Below are 24541 nucleotides of genomic sequence, written 5' to 3'. Positions count from 1 at the left end.
TTTAGAAAATGGTAAAGGCTCGTTAAATCATATTGAAAGTCATATTTGAATTACTAAAATATTGAAATTATAAAATAAATTTATAGACATAATTTGAGTTAGCTTTATCTTTACTAGCTAGAGAGGCTTTTTAATTTTTTTTTTTTTTACATTTATTTTTGAGACAGAGAGAGACAGAGCATGAACGGGGGAGGGTCAGAGAGAGGGAGACACAGAATCTGAAACAGGCTTCAGGCTCTGAGCTGTCAGCACAGAGCCCGACGCAGGGCTCGAACTCACGGACCGCAAGATCATGACCTGAGCTGAAGTCAGCCGCTTAACCGACTGAGCCACCCAGGCGCCCCTAGAGAGGCTTTTTATAGGTGAACATGGTATTTATTGAAATTTATTTAAGTCCATCCTCCTGAGAATGGAATTCACACAATTTGCTTATTTTAGTTCAAAAAATTCTTTTTTGAAGGTATAAAAGTCAACGTTAGCTCAGATAATATCTGAATTACATCAATTTTCAAATGTATTGAGTCTGGATTGGAGCTTATCTCAATATTTATAGCTTCTGGGACACATGTTTTATTTTGATTTTCTTCATGTATATTTCAAGACAGTATGATGTATGGATTGCTGTATGTTTACTTTTATTCCCTACTTTGTATATATTTAAGTTTTTGAATCTTGCATCAACTTTTAAAATATACTTGAAGAGAATACAAAATTCTCTTCATAGGCCAGTTAATAAACAAAACTCAGTTTCACAATTATTGGGGGAAGGTGTTAAAAGCTTACCATGAAATGTATCCTACACACAGAAGAATGTACACAGATGTATATACAGTTTAAAACAATTAGCACTCCTCCTCACCACCACACCCAGAGTTTTAAAAACCAGAATGTTTTTTAGTACCATAGAAGCTACCTGTTCCTTGTTTTCAAACATGGCTTCCTCATCAGAGGTAACCACTTTTTTTACTTTTATGGTAATCATTTCACTGCCTTTTCTTATAATTTTGACAGCTACCTATGTATGCTTGAACAATAGATAGCTTAGCTTTGCATAACTGGGTAGCAAGCACAAACCTATTGCCATTATTGGATGAAGGCTGCCAAAAGAAGTGGGATTGAGAGAGAGAGAGTTTGGAACTTAGTTTGACTTTGGCTTCCCAGAATTTCTAAGAGCTCTTTCTGGGGAAGTCAATGGGCAAGATCATGAATGTATTCTGAGCCACGCTTGTCAAAGTCAAAGCAACTGGCAGAGATATAGGAGAGACCAGGTGCTAGATGTCTTCCAGAAAGGTTAGAGGCTGCTCTGTATTTTCTGTGTCTGAGTTCGTCATGGCCCACCTCTTTGCTCTCAGGAATAGGTCAGAGCAGAACAACTCTGGGGGTAGTGTATATCCTCTGCTGATCCACAGCACAGCACGGGGTGGAGAATAAGGACATTCGCAGCTCATTCCCCATGTATTCTGTTCTCAGACTTGAAGCATGGTGCAATAGCCGAGGGGATCTTGATGTTGACAGTATGTCTGTCTTCCTAAGTCTCATGGCTTCCGTTTGGATTTGTTGTCTTCCACACTTGATGTATAAGCATAATTCTAAAATTCTGTCTAACTGTGCTCCTGTGAATTCTCTTGCCTCTCTTGTTTGTTTATTTATTTCGGGTGAGAGAGAGAGAGAGTGAGTGCAAGCGGGGTAGAATGGCAGAGAGAGAATCCCAGTCTCAGAGCCATCAGCATGGAGCCTGTCATGGGGCTCCATCCTACAAACAGTAAGATAATGATGTGAGCCAAAATCATGAGTCTGCTGCTTAACCAACTGAGTCCCCCAGGCACCCCTCTCTTGCCTCTCTTATGTGTTGGCCCTGTTGTTGCCTGTGAGGTTTGTTGTCTTTCTTGTTCATGCTCTCATTTGGTGGTGGTGTGTGTGTGTTTTTCTCCTTTTTTTTTTTAAGTTTATTTATTTACTTTGAGACAGAGACTGAGAGAGGGCGCACACAAGCAGGGGAGGGGTGGAGATAGAGGGAGAGAGAATCCCAAGCAGCTTCATGCTGTCAATGTGGAGCCTGATGTGGGGCTCAATAGCACAAACCATGAGATCATGACCTGAGCCGAGGCCAAGAGTTGGACGCTCAACCGACTGTGCCACACTCCTTTCTGTATTTAAAAGGTGTTCAATTTTTTCCAAATTTGTGAGTTGGCTGCTTAATCCATTTGTTATTCTTTTTAATTGATTTAAGTATTTAAGTCTGTGAATTTTCTTCTGAACAGTGGAAAGTATCTGGATTCTGATATGTAATATTTTTATTCTCTGGTAAGTCTGCAGTTTGAATTTCGTTTCTCTTTGATATAATGATTTTTTTTTTTTTTTTTTCCCAACGTTTTTTATTTATTTTTGGGACAGAGAGAGACAGAGCATGAACGGGGGAGGGGCAGAGAGAGAGGGAGACACAGAATCGGAAACAGGCTCCAGGCTCCGAGCCATCAGCCCAGAGCCTGACGCGGGGCTCGAACTCACGGACCGCGAGATCGTGACCTGGCTGAAGTCGGACGCTTAACCGACTGCGCCACCCAGGCGCCCCATAATGATTTTTTAAATAGCAGAATCAGGTATCATTTTCACGCCAGGAAGTCCAGGTCAAACAGTGGCTTCAAATATGAAAACCTATGATTAAGACTTTACTTAAAAAAAAAAAAAAATCTTCTGAAGGATAATTAACCAGCTTTCCTCTCATCGTACTTTTAATTTTTTTTTTTTAATGTTTAATTATTTTTGAGAGAGAGAAAGAAACAGAGCGTGAGCAGGGGAGGGGCAGAGAGAAAGGGAGACACAGAATCCAAAGCAGGCCCCAGGCTCCGAGCTGTCAGCACAGAGTCCAAGGCAGGGCTCAAACCCACAAACCATGAGATCATGACCTGAGCCAAAGTCGGACACTTAACCACCTGAGCCACTCAGGCGCCCCTCCCCATACTTTTAAAATGTGAATTAGAGAAGATTAAATTCATATGCTGAGTAGGGACATAATTAGCGTAAAAGATAATTTATTAGCTCAAATAAATCTTTATTCTTGGAATCTGGTTTTATTTCATTCTGAGAGTTCTCTGTGACATTGGATCTTTCCTTAAACATACACAGAGATACGGAAACATAAATGTTGCCATTTCCTAAGAGCTGCTAAAGACTTTAATACTAATAATTGTTATTGACAACTGAATTCAAATAAAATGATAACTAATCAAGATCTGAGGTAATTTTGCTGTGGAGACTATTTGATGTTCTGGACTTTGCTCATATATGTATATAAATAAAATAATATACATGAATGTCATAGTGACCAGTTTAATAGCTTCTTATATGTTAAGAGTTTCTTCAATAGATAAGAAATTTCACGTAGTCTCTTTGTTACTTTTGTCCTGATTAAAATGATACATCATTTTAGGTATGGAGTGGTGGAGTGGGAAAAAGAAGGGAAAAGAGGGAAAACTTACTCCTAACCTATAAGAGTACGTTTAAGTATAGATTATTAAATTCTTATTTGTTTTATAGAGAATACAAGCTGGCATCCTAAAAGCATTTAACAACCCAACTACTAAAACTGCTGATGATGATACTAAAAAAAAGGTCAAAGGTATGTCAATTTTTTTACTGTTAAAACTTTCTCCCTGAAGAAAAATTTAAGTTTCTTTTTAGGGGAAAGAGAACTGAGCATTATGTGAAGTAATTCTATAAAGTAGTGGCCTTAAAAGAGAGTGTACTTACTCCAGTGTCTGTGAGATAGTCTAGTGGGTCATAGAAAGAAAATGTTAGAATGCATCCATGTGAACTTTAAAAACTAAAACTAATGATCAGATGTATAGATTGGCACTGATGACCTTATTTGAGGTATCCTAAGGGAGACTTGAAAGGTGGTTGAAAGTAGCAATCTCACTTGGAAGTTCACTTTCATCATATTGTATCATTTTGCAGTTGACCTATGCTTGCATTAAGTGGATTTGTAGATATTACATAGTTTTAACTGGTCAAAATAAATAAGTGTTCCAAAGATTCCTGCAAGGAATCCATTTATTGAAGAGAATACTAACTCAAGCATACAAGTCCACTTTACTTCTAGTGTCGACTCTTCATCAGCCAAAGTATTAGCAAAACCAGTGATTATCTAACCATAGCTAATCATTTAATTATCGGTATTTAAGTGTGGGCTTATATGTCATGTTACAAGCAATTTGTCCTAACTGTATATTCTGCCTTCAGATATTAACTAATGGTATTGTGACGTCATCATTTTTAGAAGATGTTGAAAAGTATTATTTGTATTTTGTTTATTCTCTATTCTAACTTCTATTTTTTGTAGTAGTATTTGTACATAGTGCATGTCTATAATTCATAAATATACACACATTGTGATTGTACATGCCCAAACTGTGTGCAGTTAGGGTTCGAGATTTGTTTTTTAATTGAAGTATAGTTGACACACAATTATTACATTAGTTTCACGTGGAAGGTTCAAGATTTTTTAACGTGGATTCTCAAGTATGCTTTGGTTTTGTTTGTTTGTTTGAGATAGTGCCATCTAGTGCATGTTGAGAATAACTGCTCAGTATTTCTTTCCATTTGTATAATCTTTTCCATTTTCTTTTTTTTTTTCTTTTTTTTTTAACATTTATTTATTTTTGAGACAGAGAGAGACAGAGCATGAACAGGGGAGGGGTAGAGAGAGAGGGAGACACAGAATCTGAAACAGGCTCCAGGCTCTGAGCTGTCAGGACAGAGCCCGACGCGGGGCTCGAACTCACGGACCGCGAGATCATGACCTGAGCTGAAGTCGGACGCTTAACCAACCAAGCCACCCAGGCGCCCCTCCATTTTCAATCCCCTGTACAATTTTTTCTTTCTTTCTTTTTTAAATGGTTTTATTTATTTTTGAGAGAAAGAGAGCCCGAGCGGGGTAGGGGTAGAGAGAGGGAGACAGAAGATCTGAAGCAGGCTCTGTGCTGAGAGCAGAGAGCCTGATTGAGGGCTTAGCTCATGAACTGTGAGATCATGACCTAAGCTGAAGTCAGACACTTAACTGACGAAGCCACCCAGGTGCCCCCTTTGTACAGTTTTCTTAATGAATCATCTTAGTTTACTGTAACTTCTAAATGGTTATCATATTAATAAATGTTTATTGATATATCTAGCTATAAGTTGACTCTGTCATTCAGTGCTTCAAATAATGTTTTAAAATGATTTTAAATGTTTGTATGAAATTTGAAGTTAGACATCCAAAAAGGATAGAAGTTTGAAAGAGGAGTCAGGCTTGTTAATATATTTTTTCATCATGATTAACTATGGAGAGTTTCAAACTTCTATTAAAGTAGAGAGAATAGTATGATGAAACCTCATATACCCATCACCCTCCCTCTTAAACTATATTGAATGTGTGATATATTATGTTTTATCTATGTTCTCCCAACCCCTGATTATTTTGAAGGAAATCATAGGCATAATTTTCTTTGATTTATGAATATCTCCCAAACGGAATACTTTTATCTTTTTTTATATATAACTGAGCAGTTTATATATATAACAGTTATTAATTGCCGAGGTTAATTCTTTACACTATGCTGTGTTTACTTGTCTACTCTATCGTTTCCATAGTTATGGTCCAGGCATTTGTAACCCTGAATGCATAATCTTCTTTCTCATCCTCTGTCTACCTCTATGTTAGGCACAGAGGCTTTAAAGGGCTTAATGGGAACAGTTGAGATATGGTATGAACACTGGTTATTGCTTTACTTGTTTTGCCTCAAATTTAACAATAGTTTATTATTTCTTGGAGACTACTCTATGATAGTCAAATTTTTCTCTATAGAATTGTAAAGGAGAAAGACATAACATCATGCAGTAAATATATTACTAATGTGATGCTGGTCATCTGTCTTATTCAGATGTCTTTTGAATCAACAGAAAAAAAAGCATGCTACATTGTTAGGTTGGTGGTTGACATTTTTTGCATTAAAAAGTATTATTTTTGCAGCATATGGAAGAGAAGGTGTGAAAATGAACTTCATAGATCGGATCTTTATTGGTGAATTAACTAGCACAGTCATGTGTGAAGAATGTGCAAATGTAGGTGCTTTGGAATTCACTTCAACATGGAATAGATTACAGTCATATAATTTTTATTGTTCTCTTTCACATATAATCATCAGCATTTATTTTTATTTGTGACAGATGACTACATAACAGTTTTTGAAAGTCTTTACAATATATCCTTCACTCCCAGAAAGGAACATAATTTATAATTTTTTTTAAGTGTTATTTTTCCTCTTGATAAACCTGTGAAGTTCTTTTAGCCTGTTTGAATGTCTTGGAACGCGTTAGCTACTTGTTTGCATTACAATGAAAGAGAAACTTCTGGGAAGGGAGTAACTATGTTATATAACTGTGCATTACCCTAAACCGTAATTCTAATAGAAATAATGCAATAACGTAACAGCGAGATGTACCACATTTTATTTAAAATTTACATTTATATAACTTGTTGAAGTTTTTTTTAAAGTAAGCGCTCATATTTGAATTTAATGATCATTTTTATTTTGAATGCCATCTGTACTTTAACAACAACTTTATTTTTTTATTTTATTTTTTTTTAATTTTTTTTTAATGTTTATTTATTTTTGAGACAGAGAGAGACACAGCATGAGCAGGGAAGGGGCAGAGAGAGAGGGAGACACAGAATGTGAAGCAGGCTCCAGGCTCTGAGCTGTCAGCACAGAGCCTGACGCGGGGCTCGAACTCACGAACTGTGAGATCGTGACCTGAGCTGAAGTTGGACACCCAACCGACTGAGCCACCCAGGCGCCCCTAACAACAACTTTAAACACATAAAAGTTTTTATGGGTTTTCAATTACTTGATAACAAATATTTCTGAAAGCATATGGTTTAGAGTATGTTAGGTGTAAACTTTTGTTACATTTTGATCATAAAATAGTTTTCCTGTCTCAGATAATGGGGTACTTTTCTTTTCTCTCTAGTCTTACAAAATCAGTATTATATGTTACATCTCCTTCTAGCCTGTCATACTGAAGCACAGAATTTGTCAACATGATATTACTTACATTTCTAGTATATTCAACATAGAAGTTGATTTCTCTATCACAAACTAGAGAGTCTTTTTAAACAGAATTATCCTAAAAAATCTACAAAATGCAGTCAAGCTCTCTGGCTTTTTTCTTCATGGCTTAATTTTTTTTCTTTTAAATGTTTGTATTTGATTTGTGTTATGGCACAATTTCACCAAAAATATGTGTATATCTTTAGTTAATCAGTTTTATTAAACACAGTTTACTTTGAAGTTACTTTAAATATTATAGGTTAGTCATATTGGCAATATTATAAAATTCAACTGAATTGCATTTATTGAAGTGTTGGGGTATCTTGTTTTGACTAACAATATGTGCTGCTATACCCAATTAAATCACAGTTTATTTCAGGGATGTTTTTTAACTTGAAATTATATTGCCTGGGAAGTTTGAGTCTTTAAAGACTTTATAAAACTACATTGTCTGTATTAGAATTCTAACCAAATGTCTCAATATGTTTTCTTTTTAAGATCTCCACAGTGAAAGATCCTTTTATTGATATTTCACTTCCTATAATAGAAGAAAGGGTAAGGAGAAAACAACTTACTAATGAGTCTTTGGTAGAGAGCATGTATTCATTCATATATTTAGACATTTGTTGGGGCACGTGGCTGGCCGTAGGGCTTGTGACCCTTGATCTTGGGGTTGTGACTTCAAGCCCCACATTGGTTGTAGAGATTACTTAAAGATAAAATCTTTAAAAAAAAAAAAAAAAAAAAGACTTTTGTTGAGCATATTATCACATTATCTGAGAGTCATTTTTTATATACAATAATGGAGTTCACATAGTATATTTGATACTAAGGTTTGTGTATTTATGCATGAAATATGATATATAGTTCTTATTCTCAAAGAATTCAAACCAATATGTTTTATATTTTGAGAATTAATGTTAAGGAAATTATTTCAAATGAGTTAGAAACTTTAAAAAGTAGTTGATATCCAGACTTTATTTGCTAAAGAAGTTTTGTGTTATGTACATGGCATCTATATAGGTTTCAAAACCTGTACTTTTGGGAAGAATGAATAAATGTAGAAGTTTACAGGCAACAGATACCGGTCAGTACAGTGACACTGTTACTATAGAAAATGTTCATCAACCCAGAGCCACCAAGAACCAGTCTTCATCTAAAGATAGGGTAAGATTATATGCATGTATGAGACATCTATTTTTTAAAACTTTTCCATAAAAACAGTTTCAAAAATATACAAAAGTAGACAAGATAGTATAATAAACTTCCATGTACCTATTTCCCAGATTCATAGTTCTCAAATCATGGCTAATCATGTCTGCATATATCCCACATTCTCACCCTCTCCATCTCCAATTATTTTGAAATAATACCCATATAGTGTATACTTCAATGTATATCTCTAAAAGATGAATACTATTTTGGGGGGCGCCTGGGTGCCTCAGTCGGGAGGCATCTGACTCATGGTTTTGGCTCTGGTCATGATCTCTCAGTTTGTGAGTTTGAGCCCCACATTGGGCTCCATGCTGACAGTGCAGAGCCTGCTTGGGATTCTCTCTCTCCCTTTCTCTTTGCCCCTTCCCTGCTCACTCTCTCTGTATCTGTCTCAAAAATAAATAAATAAGCTTAAGAAAACATGAATACTATTTTTAAAGATGTGCTTGCAGTACATTATCGTATCTAAAAATATTAGTAATTTCTTAATAGTACCAACATCCAGTCATTATTTAAACGTCTGCAGTTGTCTCATAAAATACTTCATTTTGTTTTTGCTTTTTAAGGTGTGATTTAATTTAGGATCTAAAAAAAAATCTATAGATTGCAGTTGATTGCCATCTCTTAATCGCATGTCTCTTAGGTCCCTTTTAATTATAGATTTCCCCCTCCTTTTTTCCCTTGCTTTGCAATATATTTGTGGAAGAAATCGGGTCTTTTTTTTTTTCTTTTTTCTTTTTTCTTTTTTAGCAGTTTCTCACATTCCCACATTCAATAGTAATTTGTTTTGCTATTGCATTCCCATGGTTTTAACAGGTTCCTCTGTTTCCTTTATTTCCTCTCTAAGGCATTTTTATCTAAAGGCCTAATTAGGCTCAAGTTTTATTGTTTATTTGATTTTTGGCAAGAAAAAATTTAACTGGTGGTGTATCCTTCCATCAAGAAGATGAACATATAGGTTGGCTGAGTGGCTCAGTTGGTTAAGCCTCCAACTTCAGCTCAGCTGTCATGATCTCACAGTTCGTGTGTTCAAGCCCTGCATCAGGCCCTGTGCTGACAGCTCAGAGCCTGGAGCCTGCTTTGGATTCTGTGTCTCCCTCTCTCCCTGCCCCTCCACTGCTCATGCTCTCTCTCTCAAAAATGAATAAACATTAAAAAAATTAAAAAATATATTTAAAAAAAAGAAGATGCACATTATGTTTGAAGTCTAATCTTTGATGTCACCAGTCACCAATCACCATTGTCTAGATCCTCTATTTTACCAGGAACATATCTGGTTGTTGAATTATCTCCTAAAAATTTATTTATTATTACATGCTTTTTATTTATTTTTGAGATAGCGTGAGCGGGGGAGGGACAGAGAGAGGGGGGTTAGAGGATCTGAAGCATGCTTCATGATGACAGTAGAGAGCCCGACATGGGGCTTAAACTCACAAACTACAAGGTCATGACCTGAGCCAAAGTCTTGACGTTTAACTGAGCCACTCAGGCTCCCCTACCTCATAAAAATATAAAGAAATCAATCTAAATTTGCACTTCATTTTTTTTAAAAACTTTAATGCAATATGATTTGTACTAACTCGGCAAATTGATATATTATCACATTTAGGTTTTTCTGTTAGAAGACTCTTGAAGTGGCAAGACTACAGAGAGTATATACAAAGGTTTATAATAAAAAAGCCTCCCTCACAGCCCTGTTCTACAAAAGTTCTGTTTCTTTCTCCACAGATAAGTAACTGCTATTGTGGGCTTCTTGTATAAGGATGCATTTCTAAATTAGAACGATTTATTATTGTATCTTTTATCGATTGTAGTTCAGGTAGATTTAGGAAATGGATTTCAGAGATACGAGAAAAAGTATTTGATAATTGCGGAAGGCATAAATAAGACTTACTGGCATTTATTTTCAGTAAGGTCACAAGATTCTTTTCTCTGAAAACACTGTCAACTTACAGAATCAACTAGTTCACGGCAGAAAATGTGTAAGAAAATTACCATCTGGAGAAGATAGAGTGGCCATCATATGCCGAGAATATGAAAACCCTGGGATGAGTGGAGATTCCTCAGTGTGTGCAGGCGTCGTGAGTACTGAGGCAGTTCTGGCCGAAAGCCCTACTGATGGCAGCGAAAAAGAAGCCAGCCCTTCCGAAAGTAGTGCTGATGCTGACAGTGAGGCTTCAGAATCGGAAAGTACTTCTCAGCAGGCTGTCCCGTTGAGGTCTAGAAGTGGATGCTGTGTGCACAAGAATGGACCCCCTCCCCAGCGGCCACTCACCAAGGAGACTGGCAGCGGTGACGAGGGAGTGGCTAAAGCTATTTCTGAACTGTATTTGAGCAGCACTGTAACTGGAGATAGAGATCTTGACAGAGAAAATAAGCCACCAGACGTTCCAAATAATTTGTGTTCATCACAGGAGAAGCATGTGTTGTCTCCTAGCCCCCAAAAGGCTTTTCTTTCCCTTTCTCAGAGCTATATAACTACTTCTAAAGAATGCTCAGTTCAGTCCTGTCTCTACCAGTTTACATCTATGGAATTACTAATGGGGAATAACAAGCTTCTATGTGAGAATTGTACTGAAAAGAAACAGAAGTACCAAAAGGAAACCATTTCTGCAGGTAAATATTTAGGTTTTTGTTTTTCTTAATATTCATGGGTTATATGATAGTCAGTGACTAGCGGGTTATAGATCCCAAATAAAGGAAACTAAGAAACTTGTCTCCATACTTAAGTTTCTTGGAGGCGGGGATTGTCTTTTTCATAGTCGTACCTCAGCACTGAAGACTGTGACTGGACTTCTAAATAGATTTTTGTTGAAATAAATTGGACAGGAAGTACCCATCTCTGCCTTGAAAATGCAAATCCATAGAATCTCATTTCAGGCGACTGGCTATCTGAAATCTTTCCGGAAAAAATTTCCCTAGAACAGACAATTGTATCACTAGTGAGATTAATGTGCTTTTACAAATCACACCAATCTAGTATGGAGTCCTATCATAAGATATGAATTTGATGATTTTAAGTAATTGTATGTTACAAAGCTAGCAATTAGTAGATGTGTTTAGTTGATGGGAGAAAAGTGGAAAAAGACTTGTCAAATAATTTTTTAGTGCATCTCTAGCCATGATTAAATGGAGAGAATACTCTGATTCTTAGTGACTAGTCTGTTTCAAAATGCAGGTTTTATAATTACTCAGGGATGGTGAGGCCAACAGATCCGGAGACAGTTGCCACTGAACAGATAGTTTGTTACGTACAGTTCTGAAGAGGAGCGAGCACACTAAGCCGTGGCAGGCAGGCCCATGGGGAAGTAGCAGGGTGGTCAGGAGGCAGAAGGAGCGAGAGAAGACATGGACAAGAGCCTTTATTGTAGTTTCCAGGGAGGGTATTGGAATCAGCAAGGTAGGATCTACAGGCTTAGAACTGATTGACTAGTTTTCAATAATTTCAGTGGGCTCTGGGGCATCGGGGCTGTCTCCACTTACGTAGTACTTGGCCCTAGTGTGATTAGGCCAGGTGGATAGTGGCGTGGCCTAGAGTATCAGAGCCCAATAAAGGAGGTGGTTGGGTATGGGCTTTGGATTGGTTTGTTTGCATATGAAAGGTACTCTTACATTGTTTATTATGTCTAGGAATTCTCTAGCTCTGTCGGAAGCCTTCCCTCTGGTGTCAGCAAGGCCCCAGGTGTCAAAGTATCAGAATAAAGACATGCTTAATACACTAGTAATTAAAGAGATGTCTAGATGGGAGAAGGAAGAAGTACCAGTTTACATTAATCCACGTTAAATATGCTGTTGGCTGTATTCAAATCCTATCCCAAGTACTGTCTAACAACCTCTTACTGAAATGCCCTGTGGTTCCCATGATACGTGATCTCCTTTTTCTGCAATGAGTAATGACCCTTTTTTTTTTTTTTTTTTTTTTAACTCTAGGTGTGTTTTTGGTGGTCTTTGGCTGGAGGGCTTTGACATAAGTCACTACTAGTCCATCTGCTTCCCAGCTCCCCAAATTTTGTTGCAAGTGTCACTTCCCCTATCTTTTGTCCTTGTAAGTGTGTGCTTTTAAAAAAAAAATCCCTTTTGTTTCAGTGGAGTTTTGGAAAGGAATATGGAAATATGCTGTAACCAGAGTCTAATTTCTTTTTTCATGTTTTCAAAATTATGGTAGGATGCTCCTTTATAAATGTTTACTATATTATGTGGTACATGATGTATAAAATGGAATTTTATAAATAAATTATTATATTTTATACAGAAAAGAAAGCAGAAGGGGTTTATACTAATGCCAGGAAGCAATTGCTCATTTCTGCTATTCCAGCAAACCTAATTCTCCATCTTAAAAGATTCCATCAGGTAAAAGACCCTATAGTAGCACTGTAGTAACTTTATCATATGTTTCACAGAGCCCTTCTACATCATGTAAATTGCTATCAAGGATTAGACAGTAATTTATTTAGTTCAAAATTTGTCATGTGGGATTTACCTGCTTTTTCAGTGATAATAGTTTACAAGACTTTTCTAATTAAAATTGTTTAATTCATAATACTGTATTTGGCAGTTTATGTGTTAGGAAGCTAAGGGAGTGTGTGTGTGTGTGTGTGTGTGTGTGAGAGAGAGAGAGAGAGAGAGAGAGAGAGAGAGAGAGAGAGAGAGACAGAGAGACAGAGAGAGAGAGAGAGGGAGAGAATGAAAAATAGGATTTATTAAGAATCATTAGAAGCAGGGAAATAGCCACGTACACATAGCTCTCTGAACTCTCATGATCCTAATGGTGGGGGTGAGTGGGCTTGGACTAAATGCAAAAAGGACTGCAAGGCAGATCTCATCTCTGTAGGGACTCTATAGTGAGAGGGAGCCTAAATGTTTTAATGTGTCAGGGTTTTCTCTGTAAGTTTTAATCCAATGCCTTGTCTTGTTTTGTTTTGCATTTGATATAATGATTTTAAAGTTTCTCTGAAAGAATAAATAAGTTAAAGTGGTAAAACAGTTTAGGAAAAGTTAGAATGGGTAGTTTTTGTGATATCAATTTAAAAATGAAACTATGGTAATTAAAACGGTATGGTCAAAATTGTCAAATAAAACATGAGTACTATTTAAAGCTTTTTTGTTATGGTAAAGGAAGAATCTCAAATCAGTTGGGAAGCAGGTGGATTATTTCTTTTAAGTTTATTTGTAAGTAATCTCTACACCCAGTATGGGGCTCGAACTCACGACCCGGAAATTAAGAGTCACATGCTCTTCTGACTAAGCCAGCCAGGTATCCCGGGGGGTGGATTATTCAATAACAGATTTAGGGAAAATAGCTGAAATAAAAATATAAAGCTTCCCTCTATACCATATATCAATACTGTTTTCAGATAAATATTTAACTGTATAAAACAAATCATCAGAAGACCAGAAGAAAACTTAAATGAATATTAACCTGACCCCTGGGTGGACAATTTTCTAAGTATGAAACCCATGAAAAAAATCTCCAGGGAAAAGATTAGGAGCTTTGATTATGTATCTGCAACATTTCAGGTGGTCTACAGGTGGGCAGGAAGAGATTTTTCTCTACACCCCCATCTGTATCCACTGAAAGATTAAATTCTTGATTTTCTACAGCCAGGATTGTATAAACTCAGGGGAAATGAAATGGCCATGGAGAGCACAAGCAGGTGTATCAGAATGCCTTTAATGAAGAGTCTCTATGTGCAGTTACTCTGTGTGAGCAAGATAGAGGCATGTTAGATCTTAGACGCTAATTTCATGATATACCACAGTTATTTTATATTTGGTATTTGCATCTCAATTTAGGAACTTATAGAAAGAATTCATGCCCTCAAAAGGAAGTATTTATAGACTAGTGACTAGTCCAAAACTGATCTATAGGTCTTGGGCTATTCATTAGTCAAGTTTTCATAGCTATTAAAAAAATTGACTTCTAGCATTCCTCTTTTGGTTTTATTAACAAACAGTGATGTAGATGAATTAAGTTTGTTGCATTAAAAAATTGTTCTTTTGGTCTTTTTAAGGCTGGCTTGAATCTTCGAAAAGTAAACAGACATGTCGATTTTCCACTTATTCTTGACTTGGCACCATTCTGTTCTGCTACTTGTAAGGTATAGTATGTTATTAAGATGTTTAATTGACTTGCAAATAATATGCTTAAAATTATTAGGCCATTCTTTCCTCCCTTCCTCCCTTTTTATTCGTGGCCTAATGTATTAGTTTAATTGTTCTATAATTGGCTACTGAAAGCCACTTCAAGTTGGCTCCTCGTTTGACGTGACTCTGGTGGTTTCTCTCTAAATGATTATGCTGCCAACTGGAATATATTATTCACTTGTTTAATTTTTTATATTTTCATTTTAGGGATTGCTTTTAAATTTTAACTTAAATTAAAAAAAAATTTTTTAATCATTACATAAAATACATAATTCCAAAGTCAGATCAATGTATAAAACAAGGTAAATTCAAACAAGGGTAGCTTTTCTCCATGTTCATTCCACTTGTTTCTTCCCTCTCTTTATAGATAACCATTTAAAAATTATTTATTCTTCCGTAATTTTTAAAAATCTAAGCAGATAGGTATGTATATGTGCACCTTCAGTCTTAAATAATCACAGCTTATGATATGTGTCCTTTTCTCTACCTTATTATTATTTTTTTTAATGAGTATTCCCAAATAGTCTGGGGCCTAGCTTTAACATTTATTTATTTTTTGAGAGAGAAACAGAGATAGAGAGAGATACAGCATGAGCAGGAAAGGGGCAGAGAGAGAGAGAGGGAGACACATAATCTGAAGCAGGCTCCAGGCTCTGAGCTGTCAGTACAGAGCCTGATGCGGGGCTCGAACTCAGAAACTGTGAGATCATGACCTGAGCCGAAGTCAGACGCTTAATGGACCCACGCAAGTGCCCTTTTCTACCTTATTAACATATCCCGGAGATTTTTTCATAGCAGTTTTTTGAGATAGTCTGCACTGCATTTTTCAAGCAACGTAGCACTCTGTTGTGTCACTGCATCATAATTTATTCAGCCGGTCCCCAATTTAATGGGGACCAATATTACATTATTTTCAGGTATATAATTTAGTGGTTCAACTTTACAAAGTGATCACAATAAATCTAGCTACCTTCTATCACCATACAAAGTTGTTACCGTGTTATTAACTATATTCCCTGTACTGTGCATTATATCCCCATGTCTCCAGTTTTGTTTTGTTTTAAAGGCAAATATCTTTTTAGAGAGTGAGTGAGCAGGGGAGAGGGGCAGAGGGAGAGAGAGAATCTTAAGCAGCCTCCATGCTGAGCTAGCATGGAGCCCAACATGGGGCTTGATCCCAAAACAGTGAGATCATGACCTGAGCTGAAATCAAGTTGGATGCTTAACTGGCTGAGCCATCCAGGTGCTCTTCCAGTTTTTTGGTATTACAAATATTCCTGCAGTTAATAGTCAAAATAATGATTAGTCAGTAACATATCTTTTTATGTTTTTCCTACGTGCTTGTGAGATAGAAACCTTTAAGAGGACTGATAAATCCAAGAGTAATGCCTTTGTGATTTCACTAGATTACAGGAAACACATCTGCATAGAGGTTGTACCCCTTTGCGTTCCACATGCAATGTGTATGAGAGCTCTTTTCCTCACAGCCCAGCCAACAGAGAATGTTGTCAGACTTTTGCATTTTGCCAATCTAATACATGTGGAAACATCTCATTGTAGTTTTAACAATGCATTTTCCTTAGTTTAAGCAGGACATACGTTTTTTTTTGTTGTTGTTGTTTTTTTTATTTTTTAATATATGAAATTTACTGTCAAATTGGTTTCCATACAACACCCAGTGCTCATCCCAAAAGGTGCCCTCCTCAATACCCATCACCCACCCTGCCCTCCCTCCCACCCCCCATCAACCCTCAGTTTGTTCTCAGTTTTTAATAGTCTCTTATGCTTTGGCTCTCTCCCACTCTAACCTCTTTTTTTTTTTTTTTTTTTCTTTCCTTCCCCTCCCCCATGGATTTCTGTTATGTTTCTCAGGATCCACATAAGAGTGAAACCATATGGTATCTGTCTTTCTCTGTATGGCTTATTTCACTTAGCATCACACTCTCCAGTTCCATCCATGTTGCTACAAAAGGCCATATTTCATTTTTTCTCATTGCCACGTAGTATTCCATTGTGTATATAAACCACAATTTCTTTATCCATTCATCAGTTGATGGACATTTAGGCTCTTTCCATAATTTGGCTATTGTTGAGAGTGCCGCTATAAACATTGGGGTACAGGTGCCCCTATGCATCAGTACTCCTGTATCCCTTGGATAAATTCCTAGCAGTGCTATTGCTGGGTCATAGGGTAGGTCTATTTTTAATTTTCTGAGGCACCTCCACACTGCTTTCCAGAGCGGCTGCACCAATTTGCATTCCCACCAACAGTGCAAGAGGGTTCCTGTTTCTCCACATCCTCTCCAGCATCTATAGTCTCCTGATTTCTTCATTTTGGCCACTCTGACTGGCGTGAGGTGGTATCTGAGTGTGGTTTTGATTTGTATTTCCCAAGCAGGACATACGTTTGACTTAATTTTCCTTTTTATAATATTTCACTAAATATTACTAATTTCAGTTTTTTCTTTGTCTAAAAGAATGTAAATGTGGGAGATAAAGTTCTCTATGGTCTCTATGGCGTAGTGGAACACAGTGGCTCAATGAGAGGAGGTCACTACACGGCTTATGTGAAAGTGAGAGCACCCTCCAGGAAATTATTGGAGCATATCACTGGAAAGAAAAATGTACCCGGTATGCCATCCTAAGTTTACGTTGTTCTTAAAAACAAATGAATTTTATTCTTCCTTTCCTGGAAGAGGTAAGCTGTTTCATGGATTACCTCCAGTGGATTCGCTTTGTTAAAGTTAGGTGAGGAATATCTTTAATAGTACTTAGATAATCTTACAGAACTTTAAATATCCTAAGACTGTACCCTTCTTCAGGGTGTTAAGTCATTGTGTGTAGTGGCATTTTATTTAACACAACACAACACCAAAAGATTCTGAAGACCTACCAGGTCCTCAGAATAGAGTTGGGGTTGAAAATTTGCAGGCTTTGCTTATGGATCAGCAAACTTTCTTTGTTTTGTTTTGTTTTTTCTTTCTTTCTATTTCAGTGAGAATGATTCTTTTCCTTGAGCAAATAAATATCTAAAAGTTTAATATTTCACTAGATAAAGTGAAGTGATACTATATTAATGCTTTGAAAGTTCATTTTGGAAGATGTTTAACACAAGAAGAAACATACACAATAAGATCTAGCATTAGGTAAATACAGTTTGTGTGATGAATGTGTTGTTGTTTAGAATGTAGAGCAAAAACATACTTATTGTAAAATTATACTTCTTTTTGTTTCGTTAGATTTGAAAGAACCTGACAGTGAATCGGCAGACCAATGGGTCCATGTTAGTGACACTTACGTGCAAGTGGTTCCAGAATCAAGAGCACTTAGTGCACAAGCATACCTTCTTTTTTATGAAAGAATATTATAATTATTTGTTAATAATTAATGGTAATGATTATTTAGATCACTTTTGTTCAAATGCTGCAATGATAACATAATATGCAATGTGCCTTTGTAGTCTTTTCTGTAGGAATAGCATGTCCCTCAAATGCCCTTGGAGATTTTTACCATTTTTGGCAAATCCTTTTAAAGTAAATTAAATTTACTCAGTGCTTTCGAATGTATATTCTTAAAATAAATGTGAACACATGTTTTTAAAGAAAAATTTGTCCTGGAAAAAAACCAGAATCTGCGGTATTAGAGGAAACCCCCTTATAATGTGGCTTATTACTATGAGAATTCAGAAATAATGCTGGCCAATCAAATTGTTCCTTAAAACAGTGTTTACCAAATGTTAGTCACATACCATTTCATCTGTATGTACTGTTTACTGGTTATTTTTAACCTTATTATTTAGCGTTACATTTTTAAACATAGCCTTGTTTTGAGCGTATTCCACATTCTATGTGCTAGTTTTGTTTTTTCTAATAAGCATTAAAATAAATATATAACTACTGAAGAAAAATTGTTCATTCATGTAGCACTCCACTGAAAATCACCTCAGGGCTGTCTAGCCATGTATGTATACCACTATGTGGGAAACATTGCTATAACATACACTTACACAGTAGGCATAGTGACCTTGTCTTATTTTATGTGGTTCAACCATTTAAAGATCCCACTGTAGCTTCAGTAATAGGGGTTTACAAATAAATTCTTGATTAGCTTATTGAGGTTTTGAGAACTAGAAAAATATTGAAAGATATCAACATATTATTTGCAGCCTATTCATGATGGAGTTAAGGAAAATTTGCATATAATTAGCCAAGGTCAAAATGTAATTATTGATCATTGTAACATGCAGAATTGGTAAATAGAAGTTTTTAATCCATATGGGATCATTGGATACTTTTGAAATATAAATTACCAAATTATATTTGTAAATGATAGAGAATTATATTGTCATTATACTTGACAGGGGAATATAATACATTTTCTAGTTCTGTAGGTCAGTAAGTATTAATTGTGGTTTTGGGTTTGAGATCACTTTTCTCTGTCTTCAACAAGCATCATTAATAAATTCAAGTGAGGTTAGCTTTTATTGTAATGGGGTATAAGGTTGGCATTTCAGATTTTAAATAAACAATAGCAAAAATGCGGTAGTTCACCCTCCACCCCAGAATACAAGTTATTAAGCTGTCAAAACTTGGCATGAAAATATTACTATTACTTAGACTTAAAATTTTAAAAAGTAATGGCCACTCGGGTCTGACATTACTGAATCAAAATACATAACTGCATGGTTCAAGCATCCTAATTATTAGTGCCAACAAATCATACTACAGGCAGCTACTGGCTAAGTGCCTAGTTCTAGTTCACTCTCCTCTTGGGAAGGAAGGATAGGAATAGTAGCTGTAGATTATGTGTGGAAATATTTAACCAAGCCTCTGCCCCTTCTTAACATTTAAGTATATATAACATTATCAAGTTCACCGGTGCTGCCTTTTCATATATAAATGAGTGGAACTGTGATTAGTGTTAAAGATGGTAATAATATACAAAACTCAGAGCTTAAAAATGTCATTGCACAAATTCTATTTTTTGGGCATTGAAATTCCAGTAGTAGTATTTTCTTGATTTTTAACTTGAAATGATGGAGAAATATAGCTTTATGAATTAATCTGCAAACTCAGGTTGTGTCCTGTAAAAATCAGTTTATACTGTCTAAATTAAACAGAGTTTTATGTTTAATCGTAATCCATTAACATTGAAGTTTTCAGTACCAGAGCAGTGAATTTTTTTGTGGAAAATATGTGTTAAATCTCTTTATTCAAGTTAGCCATACTGGTAATGACAATTACTATCCCTTCCCCCAAAAGTAAAGATACCATTATGAGGCATATGTTTTCCATTAGGTGGTCACTAGCTTCTTGTTTCATTGATAGAGAGATAGACAAGAGAAAAGGAGAGAAAGAAAGAAGGAAAGAAAGATGAAAAGGATAGGAAAGAAACAAGAGCATTCTTTTCTGTTGCTTGTTGGTTTCATCCCTTACATAGCCAAGTCAGAGATGGTAAATGGTTGCCGAGGGCAAGAATCAGGGAAAGTGCCTTGTCCTCTTTTCGTTAATAGGATGCCAGGAAATGCACCAGTGCTGTATTTATCAAAGAGGAGACCTATTGAGCTTTATTCTGAGTACCAGTAAAGACTGACTTTTCATTGAGATACATTGTAGCTTCAGAATATTACCTGGGTACTCAAGTGCTGTGGTAGTTTTTATGCTTAACTTCACATTTAATCATTAAGTAGGTATTTTTTGAACACCTGCTATGGGTCAGGCACTGTGCTGACACTATTTTAACGTTTTAAAATGGAGAGGCCTCTGTATGTTTTAGACATTATTCCAGAAGTAACATGCAAAGACGATACTTTATTTTCATTTCATGGTAAAAGCGCTAAGTCTGAAACCTATTTTTTTATGGCCTAGAGTTTATGAATATTTTTCAGGGTCTGCTGGTAACCAAATAAATTTTATTTTGATACCTAAGAATTTCCTAAAGATAGATTTGTAATAGAGAAAGTATGTTAAGTTACACATGGGCCTACACGTTTATTCTGAAGATTCTGAATGCACATCTGCAGGGTTACTGAATTGTAAAGCTACTGTAATAACAATAGTTTCTAGATGACCTCAGGACACCATACAAATAAGTGAGAAATGTTTACAGAGTCTCAAAACAACTACCATAGTGTTTGGCCAAATGAGTGTCAGATGTAAAACAGAAATTTCATTAGCTCTATTTAGAAAATGGTTTACAGGGTATGTCTAACCCCAGTTTCCCCTGGTTTTTCCTGTTTAAAATGGTAAAATTTTGATTATGTGCCAATTATGTGAATATTTTTGACATAACCAAATATATGTCTGTATTTAAGATTTTGTTATTTAATGTTTTAAAACAGATGTGAAAACCCACCTTTCTGGGTGGCAGGAAGAGTAGTAGTTGGTGTCAGTCCTAAGAGTAGTTGATTCCTGTTTTCTTGTTTTGAATGTTCCAACAAAACTTACCAAATATGACAGCTCTTAGCTCACATGTGTGATGAAGTTAGCCAGTAATTTTAAACAATAGCTGAATAAAATTTCCTGAAGATTACTGTAGAATGTATCACCTTCATCTAATTTTTATAGTACAAAATAACATTCTGTCTACTTTTTCTAAATTCATATTCATGACTTGTCTGCACGTTACCTGATCAAATAAGCCTAAACTAAATACGTTATGTGCAATAAAATTGAGCCTTTAGATATTATCTAGTGCATTAAGAAAGACTATTTTTAGATATGAAAATATTTTGGTTCATGTAGAAATCAATTCAGATTTGTTTAAAAGATAGTTGGCTATATTTTTAATTTTGAGTAATGCTGGTTATATAGCATTCCTAGTGTTTTATCTATACTTTTTTTTGCGGTGTTTTTAGAAAATAACTATGTAACTTATTGAGCATTATTTTGATGTTACTTTATAAAAATGCATAATAAATATTAAATTCTTTATGTTTCACAATTGGTCCTGGAGTTTTTGCAGTGCACATTATCGATAATATTTTATTTATCAGCAGTGTATTTGCTAACTTAGCTATATTCAAAATATCCTTCCTACGGGACGCCTGGGTGGCTCAGTTGGTTTGAGCGTCCGACTTCAGCTCAGGTCATGATCTCGCGGTCTGTGAGTTCAAGCCCCGCGTCGGACTCAGAGCCTGGAGCCTGTTTCGGATTCTGTGTCTCCCTCTCTCTCTGCCCCTCCCCCGCTCATGCTCCGTCTCTCTCTCTCTCTGTCAAAAATAAGTAAACATTAAAAAAAATTAAAAAAAAATATCCTTCCTATTTTAGAAATTATTTCAGAGCAAAATCTTATTTTAGGTCATTTTCCCTCTAATTTCTATATTTACCAAGGGTGGGTCTTGATCCTTTCATATGTTTCTCAAAATGTTTGGATTATTTAGACAGGAAAATTTATTAGGATATATTTGGTTTGCCTATTTTGAATTTAAACATTTTTGGGTTATGAAACTCTTTGAGATTATGATGAAAGCAATAGACCATCTTTCATTTGTTCAATAATTTGATTATTTTTTGAATACCTTCTGTGTGGTACGCATTTGGAAATACAGCACTGAACACAAGAGACAGAAATCTGAGAAGTAAGGAAATAGACATTTTAAAGTTTATTTTGAGGGGGCGGGGAAGGGCAGAGAGATCCCAAGCAGGCCCTGTGCTGTCAGCATAGAGCCCATTGGGGCTCGATCCCACAACCATGAGATCATGATCTGAGCCCAAATCAAGAGTTGGTGGCTAAACCACTGAGCCACCCAGGTACCCCAGGAAGTAAAAGAATAAAGAAAAGATATATCAAATAATCAATGATATGGAGAAAAGTAACATTACCTACAGAGTCATATGGAAGTTAAGGTCTGTGGATGAAAGATGTTCTAGGGATAAAATGTGTTATGATATTAGTCCTGATAGTCCCGAAGGGAAGCTATGAGTAGGGGGAGAAGGAAGGTTTTAATTCTGGGGCCTGTCATCATTTTTGCTAATGGCAGTGTAGGGGCTAGGAAGGGAAATCTTGACAGGTATCTCAGAAAAATATATACTGAAGATTTTTGTATGTAATTTCAGAGTTTCATGGACCTCCCTGAAGCTATTTTCATACATTTTTTAAGTTGCACTCAAGCAGAATTATCCAAAATGTTTGTGTTCCAATATGTATCAGGATAGTGTAGATTTTGCTGCAGTAACAAATAACTCCACATCCCAATGGCTTAACACAACAAAAGTTTATTTCTTCCTCACCCAAAGTCTTCCATGAATCTGGGCAATCTGCACAGGCAACTATTTTCCAACTGGTGATTAAAAAAAAAAAATCTTTTTTAATGTTTATTTTTGAGAGAGAGACAGAATGTGAGCAGGGGAGGGGCAGAGAGAAAGAAGGAGACACAGAACAAGAAGCAGGCTCCAGGCTCCAAGCTGTCAGCCAGAGCCCAATGGAAAGCAAACTCATGAGCTGCAAGATCATGACCTAAAGTGAAGTTGGACGCTTAACCGACTGAGCCACCCAGGCTCCCCTCTAACTGGTGGTTTTGTAATCCAGGCTTTTATCAGGTGGTTCTATCATTTTAACACCAGGTCTCTCCACTCTAGCAGGGGAAGAGAGCATTAAAATTCTTGCACCAGCCGTTAAATTCATCTTGGATGTGTCACTCACAGCCCATTGGCCAGAAGTAGTCACATGGCCCTGCCTAATTGCAAAGAGGGATGGGTAGGATAAGTAAGAAAGAGTAAGTCTCCCAAGGGCTGTCTTGTTTCACTTAGCATAATCTTTTCAGAGTTCACCAGTGTGGTAATATGTATCAGAGTTCCATTCCTTTCTAAAGCTAAGTAATAGTCTATTATATGTATATACCATAGCTTTAAATAATTTTATTCTTAAATGTTAAGATGGATGCTATATGGAACTTAAAGTGTTAAGTTAAAGATTCTTAAAGAACTTAAAGATTCATATCTTGAATGATAGGAATACTTCCTAATTCTGTATCTTTTCCACATCTCATTTAACTTTTCCACTTAACCTTAAGGCTAACTTGATTCCACAAGTACTAATACAAAGTACTAACATGAACATATCCTCCCTTTGAATTTTCTACTTCATATAGTGCAAACAGGGAAAATTAATTTAAAAAGTAATTTACAATGTCTGCTAATCTGTTAGTCATAAATAGCAGATTTCCAGGACTGGCAAGATGGTGGCTGCTTCAGCACTTTCTGATCAAGGTGCAGAATGACCAGACTGAAGCAGATCATATACATGACAGCTGCTCAAACAGACACTTTTTTTAATAAAAAAATTGTTAATGTTTGTTTTTGAGAGGGAGACACAGAGCATGAGCAGGGGATGGGCAGAGAGAGGGAGACACAGAATCTGAAGAAGACTCCAGGCTGTGAACTCTCAGCACTGATTCTGACACTGTGCTCCTACTCACAAACGGTACCTTGAGATCATGACCTGAGCTGTCGTCAGATGCTCAACCGACTGAGCCACCCAAGCACCCCTCAGACAGACACTTTAACCACAAAAATACATTCCGAGAAAGTTTGGTGTTGGAATACATATATATGTGTGTTATCTCCTTCAGGTCATAACATTACAGGGAAATCCCAAATAGTGGTGAGGGAAAGGGAAATGGGACTATGAAACTCCTTTCCTGGTTTGGCCAAAAGTGATTTGAGAGAACGTCTTAAGGTGGCACAAGGAACAAAATATGAGATATTTAATAATTATCTTTATTTGGCAATGGGTTTCCAAAATGATTGACCTATATTGGGGTTGTTCAAAATATTCGCTCATTTGACAAATTCAAGAATTCTTGTATGATAAGCAGTATGCTGACTGGCTGATTAGCAGAGATGGGGTGGGAGGAACCATACCAGAAAATTGCTTCAATTTTTAACTAGAGAAATAGATTACAGGAAGTTAAGAACATATGAAACTTTAAGTAGGGCAATGAGGTTTCATAAAGAAGTTTCTCTGATTAGAACGTTTCTCAAAGAAACAAACTTGAGTATCAGGCCCTATGCAAAAAATCTGGGTAATAAAATCAGAGCAAAAGCAGTGGTAACAACTGGTAACATGTAGTATCATGTCTTTTTTTTCTT

At 36.2% G+C, this 24541-nt stretch overlaps 1 protein-coding gene across 11 annotated transcripts in view; it reads left to right on the top strand.

Annotated features, from left to right (window-relative positions):
* The window catches only part of USP45 (ubiquitin specific peptidase 45), a 76727-nt gene extending 55403 nt beyond the window's left edge, over positions 1-21324 (top strand). For 5 of the 11 annotated variants that reach the window (XM_042986864.1, XM_007084933.3, XM_042986865.1 and 2 more), the window contains 9 exons: positions 3538-3619; positions 6011-6102; positions 7590-7646; positions 8115-8258; positions 10262-10922; positions 12559-12656; positions 14318-14404; positions 16928-17081; positions 17690-21324. In XM_042986864.1, the coding sequence (XP_042842798.1) occupies positions 3538-3619; positions 6011-6102; positions 7590-7646; positions 8115-8258; positions 10262-10922; positions 12559-12656; positions 14318-14404; positions 16928-17081; positions 17690-17820 (1506 nt within the window). In that variant the 3' untranslated portion in view covers positions 17821-21324. Of the gene's footprint in view, positions 1-2260; positions 2305-3537; positions 3620-6010; positions 6103-7589; positions 7647-8114; positions 8259-9915; positions 10234-10261; positions 10923-12236; positions 12352-12558; positions 12657-14317; positions 14405-16927; positions 17082-17689 lie in introns of those variants that run through there. The other 6 variants (XM_042986871.1, XM_042986868.1, XM_042986866.1 and 3 more) reach the window with 6 other exon arrangements.
* The last annotated feature ends 3217 nt before the right edge of the window (positions 21325-24541 follow it).

Source organism: Panthera tigris, chromosome B2, assembly GCF_018350195.1.
Source record: "Panthera tigris isolate Pti1 chromosome B2, P.tigris_Pti1_mat1.1, whole genome shotgun sequence".
Lineage (NCBI taxonomy): Eukaryota > Metazoa > Chordata > Mammalia > Carnivora > Felidae > Panthera > Panthera tigris.
The sequence above is the reverse complement of the archived record's forward strand: the minus strand, read 5'-3'. Positions and strand labels throughout refer to the sequence as shown.